This window comes from Strigops habroptila, chromosome W, assembly GCF_004027225.2.
Source record: "Strigops habroptila isolate Jane chromosome W, bStrHab1.2.pri, whole genome shotgun sequence".
NCBI classification, from domain to species: Eukaryota; Metazoa; Chordata; class Aves; order Psittaciformes; family Psittacidae; genus Strigops; species Strigops habroptila.
The window spans coordinates 22,851,475-22,860,345 of NC_044301.2; the positions used below are offsets into that span (position 1 = coordinate 22,851,475).

At 52.0% G+C, this 8,871-nt stretch overlaps 1 protein-coding gene across 1 annotated transcript; it reads left to right on the forward strand.

The window, feature by feature from the left end:
• Positions 1-434: 434 nt before the first annotated feature.
• On the forward strand, positions 435-8,366 carry TAT (tyrosine aminotransferase). Its single transcript, XM_030510934.1, has 12 exons — positions 435-524; positions 2,134-2,376; positions 2,554-2,658; positions 3,436-3,503; positions 3,811-3,969; positions 4,150-4,288; positions 4,800-4,852; positions 5,217-5,369; positions 6,071-6,199; positions 6,628-6,711; positions 7,266-7,364; positions 8,114-8,366. Exons 2-12 carry the CDS (start codon positions 2,142-2,144, stop codon positions 8,255-8,257), a joined length of 1,368 nt encoding a protein of 455 aa, XP_030366794.1. The 5' UTR covers positions 435-524; positions 2,134-2,141; the 3' UTR covers positions 8,258-8,366.
• The last annotated feature ends 505 nt before the right edge of the window (positions 8,367-8,871 follow it).

An 8,871-nucleotide genomic window follows, 5' to 3' on the forward strand; every position in this document is an offset into this window, starting at 1 on the left:
TCCTGACTGAAATGATGCCGCAAACAGTCCTTTCTCAGCCAGTGCATTAAAGAGCCCAGAGCCTTTGAGATCAGGATAGACTGATGCCTTCTGCAGGCTTTGGGGTCCATCAATTCACTCTTGGTGCATTACAGGATGCTAGGGCTGGACTACCTGGGCCCTGTGCAGATTTGCCCCCCACAGCCTTTGAGTTCTGAGGGAAGTGGTGCTGAAGGGGGGCAGCCAGGGCCTTCAGGAAGCCAAGCTGTGTCCCTCTGTAGGCTGCCCCCAGAAAGAGTTAATGCGCAGGCATATTCTAGGTGTTTGAACACAGCTGCCATGGGGAGGAGAGGGTGGTTTTGGGTGGGGAGAGCAGCCCTCTTTGGGAGCCAATGGCTAAACAATTCAGTCCCAACGCCCAGTTTGGGGGCTTATTTCATGGGCACGAATTTGCAGGAATTTCTTCTTAAGGGGATTTGTCCTGGATGAAAAGCAGGGATTGGACCCCTAAGCTTGTTGGTGGCTCCCTCTCTGTGCTGCAGAAGGTAATGTTCTGTGCTCTGGTACTTTGCTTCTTTCAGGGGGAGAAGTGGGGAGATCTTCCCTGGCTGCCTATGTTGAAGGCATCCACTGTGCCTGTGTCCGCAGCTCTCCTTTGCACAAGAACCATGTTGCGGGGTGGTGTGAAGGCTCTACTGGGATAGATTCTGCACTGGGCATTTAGGACTCAGCCCTGCTGTTGAACTGAAATATATGGCTTTTTTCTCTGCTCAGTTTTTATGCAGCCCTGATGAATGTTTCTTCAGCTGCCTTTCTTTGATAGAAATGAGACCCAGAAAGTGTTAGCAGCAGAGAAGCTGAAGTCTTGCTTTGTGACCCTACTAGATCAGCCTAAATTGCTATAAACAGCCTAATGAGGCTCTGCAGCATGGGGCATCTCTAGGAACAAACTTCACTGAAGCAGTGAGAAATTTGCTCAGAAGGCAAATCACACCTGAACCAGGCAATGCTACAACCCCTCTAGCTCAGTCTCTGCAGTGAGGGGTAACTATGTTGTGAATATCTGCAAGCATGGGGCTAAGTAACTACCATCAGGAAAGGGCCACTGTTCACTGAATTGCATTTCAGTGGAGCAGAGAAACAGGGCAGTACAGAAAGCATAAGCAGTTTGTGGCAGAATTACGAGATAGTATGCCAATATCAGCAAGAATGGTCTTGGTGGCTCAGGAGGTCTCTGTCTGCCCTGTGCCTGATCCCTAACCGGTGGTCCCTAGCAGGTGGAAAACTCTAAGCCAGCAGCAGTTTGTAAGTAAGGCTTTTGCTGGCTGGGGCTGGCTCATGCTCTGGGTATATGTGCTGGAATATGTATGTAAGTCACTTTTGTGTGCATTTTGGGGCCTAGAAGGCAGCTGTTCCTCTGCTGTGCCTTGCTTGCTACTCAGCCTCAGGCTCCCTTTGCCTGGGGCAGTGCCACCTCCCTTATTTCTCTCTTGGCCATACTAGTCTTGCTCCATTTTCTAAGCACTGCCTTTTGATCCAGGGTCTTGGGGCTGGGCTATTGCTCTGCTGACAGAGGCAAGTGTCTGTAACCTACACCTTGCCACTGCCCAGAGCATCCTGATAACATTGGACCAGAACTACCTTTCTGGTGTCTGAGATTTGATTTAAACAGTGCTGCATTTCTGTTCTGGATGCAAACACACATAGTGGGCTGATCCTTACGGTTGCCACTTGAAGTGTGCAAGCTGATAGCTGGGGGGTAGGAGGGGGATGACCTGGCCCTTCTGTCAGTGGAATATTGAGTCTGCAGCCAAGCAGTAACTACAACATGCTGCTAACACTTGGCCGTTGGCTCTAGTGGGGCCTGCTCCTCCTCAGCACAGCAAGTCCATGCTAGGCAGTGGTGCAGTTAGTGCTGAGAGGTGCCTCTCTTTCCCACTGCATTGTGCTCTCACTTATGTGCAGGGTTTCACTCCATCCTGGTCCCTGAATATAGCCCTACTTGCTGCTGCTGAGTTGTCCATAGGCAGTAGGTAGGGTTTACAGCTTTCAGAGGTTTTTCTTATGGAGAGTCATGGGCTGTGTCCCCAAATGGACAGATCCCTTGTTTGGCATGTGTTAACTAAGCCTAGGGAATCCACTTCACACTGTCAGCTCTCAGGATGGACTCATACCTGATCCAAGTGAATGGCCATAGAGATCATGCTGCTATGCTGGATGTTCATCTCAAGACCAATGGGAACAGCATACCACTGGGGAAGGTGAAGGGCTGGAAGCCAAGATGGGCTGTCAGGGCTTCTGAAATGTCAAAGAAGACTTTCAATCCTGTCCGAGCCATCGTAGACAGCATGAAGGTGGAGCCCAACCCAAAGAAAGCCATGATCTCCTTGTCCTTAGGTGAGCATAGTGCTCTGGGCCTCCGGGCAGCAGGGTCCACTGTGTGGCTGGCAGATTGGAGGGCTCTGAAGCAGAAAGCTTGTGCAAACAAACAGCTAGGAATAGGCCAGACAACCACACAGCTCTGTGCCTGTCGCAGATCAGCAAGAACTTTACTATTTTTCAATCTTTGAAAAGGAGACCCGACAGTGTTTGGAAACCTTCCCACAAATGATGAGGTCACATGGGCTATGAAGGAGGTTTTAGACTCAGGAAGTTGCAATGGTTATGCTCCATCTGTTGGTAAGTTGACAAAGCTCTTCCTGTGAGAGTAGAATGAAGGCATGTGCCAGCTCCTACCCCACAGCAGGTACCTGGAGTCCACAGACATCTTTCCAGTAGCACCCTGCAGCTGCTCTCACCAATAGTTCCATGCACACACAAGCACATGTGTCCCCCAGATACACCTGAGTATCCTTCCATGTATGATCTGTTTGAGGCCCAGAGCCTCCTGCAGAAGCTGTTTGCTCCCCCAGCCATTAGGGCAGGTAGGGTTTCAGGCACCCAGAAGGGCTCAGGACTTTGTCTCCCTGATGTGGGTTGCAGCCAAGTGCCTTGACTGGGACTCCCCTTGGCCTCCCTGACTTCACAGACAACATGAGCCCTGCTTGCAGTTAGTGCAAAGAGCTTGCACAGACCAGAGATCACACCTGCCTCACAGGACACTGTGGTGACATGGAGGGCTGCCACTGTGCCATCACTAAACAGTGAAGGCCATGTAATAGCCCTTGGCCTCCTGCTGGGTCAGGGTGGCTCCCCTCCACCCTGCTCCTGTCAGTTCTGTGTCTGGGATGTGCTGGGGCCAGAGCCTTCCCCCCTGCCCAGGCTCTGTCCCTGCCTGGCCCAGCCATGGGGCTGCATGGGGCTTGGCCTGGAGCAGGACAGTCTCTGCCACCTTGGGACAGTGTCACTAACAAATGGGTTTCCTTGGCTGGGTGGCAGCTGTGAGCCTTGTACTGGCAAGAAAAAGGAAACGGTCTGTTAAAACCTCCCTCCCATGTTTGGCTCCTCTCTCCCCAGGCTACCAGTCCTGCCGGGAAGCGGTGGCTGTGTATTACACCTGCCCGGAAGCACCTCTGGAGGCCCAGGTACTGGCCCTGCCCCAGTGCTCCCCCTCCTCTGCCCAGCTGTGGGACCGAAGCCTAGCCCTTGGCCTTGCCCCACAGCACCCTCCTGTTGCTCCCATCCCTGCCCTGAGCCCTTCTCCTCTACCCTTCCCAGGAGGAGGCCGAGCTCTCTGGCTGTTGGAGGTTTCCTGCTTTCAGACAGCCTCTGGACTTGTCTTTTGACTGAGAAGTTCTTGCCCAGCAGAGCCTGGGCATTATGTCTCTCCCATGTGGCTGGGGCACTTTGGAGTGGCTGTGCTTTCCACTGACCCCCATGTGCTCTTTGCAGGATGTCATCTTAACGAGTGGCTGCAGCCAGGCCATAGAGCTTGCCTTGGCAGTGCTGGCCAATCCAGGCCAGAACATCCTGGTGCCACGGCCTGGCTTCTCGCTCTACAAGACTTTGGCATTGTCTATGGGGATTGAGGTCAAACTCTACAACCTCTTGGTAAGTGATGGCCGGCCTGGAAAGGGCAGCCCTGACATTTCTGCCTCTCAGAAATACCCTGGCCCTGCCTGGGAAGTGAGTGAAGATGCCGTGAGCAACCCTGGGCACTCTGTCCCACCTCTCCTTGTGTGGCAAGTCCAGTTCTTTAGCTGTTGCTTCCCTTTCTCTTCACTTCACTAGCCAGAGAAGGCCTGGGAAATTGATTTGAAGCACTTGGAGTCTCTGGTGGATGAGAAGACAGCTTGCCTCATTGTGAACAACCCTTCAAACCCCTGTGGCTCTGTTTTCAGCAAGAGACACCTCCAGAAGATCCTGGCAGGTGAGCCTGCCTGCATGTATCTGGGCATGGTTGCCCATGTCTCAGTCACTGCAGCACCATGGCTAAAGGGCTTTGATTCTCTCCTCATGACTGACTCCAGCTCAGGAAGCAGTGCTTGTTCAGTGTGAAGGTGTTGCCTTATCTGGGCAAGAACATGCAATGTGTGTGTCTTGCTCTTCCTTAAATGCTCTGTGTGGCTTGGGCTGCTCATTTCTCCACTCTGGCTCTGCAGAGGGAGAGTATTCATAGGGAGTGCTACATTTCCCGAGCCCTGGCCTGTTAGTGGAAGGCTATGCTGCCTGCTCCCACAGGCGAGAGTAGAACTAGGCTCAGCCCCCACAGGGATCTCCAGTGCTTGGGCTCTCAGGATGAACCGTCTGTATGGGAAAGATAGGGACCCTCTGCCCTGGGACAGAGCTTCCCTCAGAGCCCTGTAGGCCCTGCAGCAAAGGGCAAGCCTGCTCCCATGGAGGATGCAGGGTGGCCAGGCTGAATGCCCTCTCTCCCACAGTGGCATCAAGACAGTGTGTGCCCATCCTTGCTGACGAGATCTATGGAGACATGGTGAGTGTCTGGTGCAGTCCTTCGCACCCCCATGCTGCCTGTCCTTTCTGATGCATGTGCCCTGTGGCTGGCAGCCAGGTCTCCAGAGGTGAGCAACAGCTCCACTCCCCTCTATGGTGCCTGGGTCCATACCTGGAGCTCCCAATCCTCTGGGAGAGGTACCCCTCATGTCCAGCTCCTTTCCTCTTCCCAGATGGCTCACTTTCATGTGAGTGCACTTAACCATGTTCATACCTTGAAACTGGGAGCTTTTAACATCACTTTCCCATTGCTTCCCTGCCTCCCTGCTTGCTGTGCCTCATGCACACCCCACAGCTCTCACAGTGAAAGGCAGGGACAGCCCTAATGCAGCCTCCCATCACAGGTGTTCACTGACTGCAAATTCAAACCCATTGCAACCCTCAGCACCGATGTGCCAGTCTTGTCCTGTGGTGGCTTGGCAAAGCGGTGGCTCGTCCCTGGCTGGCGCATGGGTTGGATCTTAATTCATGACAGGAGAGACATCTTTGGTAATGAGGTGAGAACTGCAGTGTCGCTATCACTGCACCAGACCTGCAGTGTCTTCAGTGCATGGATCACCAGAGCTTTAACTGGTGCAGGCATGTACTGCTCTTTCGCTCTTACATGGGTGTCACCCAATTGTTTACATGCTTTTCTGCACCCCTCAGCTTTTCATGTCCCTTCCTTACTCCATCTGCTCCCATACATGGCCTTCTAGTCGCATCTACACTGTAACACACTCCTTGTCTCTGCTGCTTCTTCATATGTCTTGTCCTTTTTGTGTCCTAATTCCTTATCTTCTCAAATAGCTCGTGTGCACCGAAAGTATTGCATGTGTATTGCATCCAGCATGTGGAGTCCATGCGTGGTCTCTATGTGTTCTTATATGGTTTCTCTTGCAAGGTGCTTTGTTCTTACTTTTAGTACTGCCAGTGCTTTACCTGCTTCTTTATTCAGCTGTGTTACAATAACAACCATCTACGGCAGTGACCTTTCCACCTAGAGGGCTTTCTACAGAGGAAGAGGACCAACTGAGTGAGCAGAAGAGCTAATGTTGGTTGTCCCTACCTGGCTTTGAAAGTAGGGATTGTGGGCCCAAACCTAAGGGAAATGCAAAGTGGTATTTGGAACAGCTCTGGCTTCATTTGTATTAGCTAGTTGATCCTTTCCTTCAGGGAAGCACTGTCTGAGCTGCAAATATCACCATGTTTTTTTCAGATCAGGGATGGCCTTGTAAGACTGAGTCAAAGGATCCTAGGACCCTGTACACTTGTCCAAGGAGCACTGGAACGTATCTTGCATCGAACACCCCCTGAGTTCTACCACAACACCCTCAGCATCCTCAAGGTAACTGGGCTGCACAGTTTGTTCATGGATTGTTTGGAGGGAGTCATATCCTTTTAGCTCATCATCCCTCCCCACTCTGCTTCAAGGTGCAGTTCTGTCTGTGACTAGGGGAGCCAAATAAATAAAATTCCTGCAGGAAACATGGTAATTGGGGCAGGAATATTGGCTGTGATAAGTTTCGGGCATCCCAGCCCTGCAGCTGGAGCTGGTGACCCAGGGGATTGGGAGTCTGGCACTGACTTGCTGAGCTCAGTACAGTCATACCTGCTGTACTCAAGGCCATGATCACCCATGATGTTTGCATTTGCGTTCCCTTTATTTGCAGTGGGCAAACCTGTTTATAGTCCTGGTCCAGAGCTTGGCTTCTATTAGCTGAGCTGCTTCCTGGAATTTCTCCTGTTTTGAAATTTCTCTTTTCTGCTTTTCAGTCCAATGCTGACCTTTGTTACACTGCCTTATCAGCTATCCCTGGCCTCCGGCCTGTCTGGCCCGATGGAGCCATGTACCTCATGGTAAGCAAGGAGGCTGACATGCCATTTCCAGATCATCAGCACTCACACTAGGTCTTGTTTCCACTGTCAATGGTTTCAGATTGGTGCTTGGCACCAGGTCTCCATTACTATGCATTTTCACACTGCCCTGTGCAGTAGATGTGTCCCTTGGTCACTTTAGAAGGCCGGACTATGTTGTTCACTTCTCACATAGCAGAGGCTAGTACACTTCATCCACTTGCTCCTGCACAGAACTCAATGACTTGTACTTTGCAAGACAATATTGTTTTACTCTGATTTGAAGCCAGCTGGTAATGGGAAGCCCCTACACTACAAGTCAGATTATCATATGTCCTGCTGAAGATGTAGCCTTCTTCCTACCACCATGTCTGTCTTCTGCTTATGCCATTGCCTCTTTTTCTGCCTTATATTCCAGTCATCCCAAATCATGAGCAAAAATTGAGGGCAGACAGCTACACTTGACTGGGAAGTTGCTGGGTCATGTGGGTAAGCAGGGACACTGCAGATAATAGTTTTGGTGCCCCTGGTTGTCATGTTACGTCCCTCTGCTGCAGGTTGAGATTGAGATGGAGCATTTCCCTGAATTTGAAAATGATGTGGAGTTCACAGAGCGCCTCATCTCAGAGCAGTCTGTGTTCTGCTTGCCAGCCACGGTGAGCCTAAAGCATGGGCAGGGAAGCAATAGGGGTTTGCAGCCCTGAGCTCTGGGGCCAGATTGGGAGTTGTGTGTGCAGTGTCCATAGTCTGTAATGGTGTGTATGTGCTGGCTGTGAGCTCCAAGTGCTGAGTGTAGGGATGGGCATGGGGACCGGCAGTCTCTGGCTCACTAACAACAAACAGCCCTCAGGCTGCCAGGATCTTCCCAGCTCCAGGCTTACTCTGTATTTCTCAAGTTGGCAGAGCTGTATTCCTGAACCCTATGTACCCCCACACCTTCTTGCTGCTCCTAAGAGGCCTGGGACTGCTCCTACCTATGTTCCTTTCTTTGCCGTTTCCAGTCCCCCACCCCTGTAGGCACAGGGATGGACTGCAAGCTGAGAACATCTGTGCCCAGGGCCCACCTCCTTCCAGCTCTGCTTCCAGCACTGAATATGGATGGACCCTTGGATACTTTCCAGCCCATTCCCTGGGTCCTGCATAGTCTAAAGGACTCTGTATGGCCTGTCACCCTTGCAGCATCATGTCTACACAGATGGAAATGGGAGATAGATAGATATGCTTGGAACAAAAAAACCACAAAAAACAAAAAAACCCCACAACAGCCTAAGGGAGCAAGAGCCCAGCCCTGCTGTCCACCACTGACCATTTTCCCTTGCTGCCACAGCATGTGGCCTCAAGTCAGGGCTCTAAAACTACAGCACTATCCCAGGTAATCTGCCAGCTTCATCCTTTCTCATTTCAGTGCTTTGAGTACCCAAACTTCTTCTGTGTAGTGATCACTGTGCCTGAGGAGATGATCTTGGAGGCCTGCAGTCACATTCAGGAGTTCTGTGAGATGCACTACCAGCGTGCTGAGGGGGCCCAGGATTTGGAGTGTGACAAATAGCCCCAGCTCACCTCCTGCCTCTGCCAGGCTAGACGTTGTGCGAGGCAGCAGCCAGGGAGGCAGGGCTGCTTCCAGCCAGCCCCGCATGCCCTTACCTACAACGGCCACTGCCCTGCTGCTTTACTTTGTGCTCTGCGGACCCCATAGCACTCTGGGAAGAAGCAGCCACTTCTCTCTCCTCACTGCAGCTTGCACACCCTCTGACACCTAGTGCCTGTGGTCTCCACATACTCTGCATTTGCCCCTGTGCTGGTCTGTGGTGCCTGTGAACCAGCTGCAGGCAGGGGCACATGGCTGCTCCTATGCCAGGCCCCATGGCCTAGGCCCTGTGTGGCCAGTAGCTCTTGTGCTGGCTGCACTTCCCCTGGGGAGGACAAGAAAAAAAACACCCACCTCTCACCCATGTTACCTTAGAAGGCCAGAGCTCTTTATACTGAGCCCTTTGTGTGACAAACAAAGAGACTAAGTTATTGTGACTTTTTTTATTAATAAATATTCTGACATGCCAGTCCCTGCACTGTGCTCCTGTTGTGCCAGGTCTGGGGGGTGTGTATGTGTGTGTGTCACCCTCGCTTGCCCTGTGGTGCTGCAGTGCCCCAGGCCCACCTCTGCCC

What these genes read in the sequence shown, in the direction of transcription:
- TAT (XM_030510934.1), top strand. Translation starts at nt 2,142, where the DNA reads ATGGACTCATACCTGATCCAAGTGAATGGCCATAGAGATCATGCTGCT. An exon ending in ACGAGATCTATGGAGACATG is followed by an intron (nt 4,853 to 5,216) that starts GTGAGTGTCTGG and finishes CTCCCATCACAG; the next exon opens with GTGTTCACTGACTGCAAATT. An exon ending in ATGGAGCCATGTACCTCATG is followed by an intron (nt 6,712 to 7,265) that starts GTAAGCAAGGAG and finishes CCTCTGCTGCAG; the next exon opens with GTTGAGATTGAGATGGAGCA.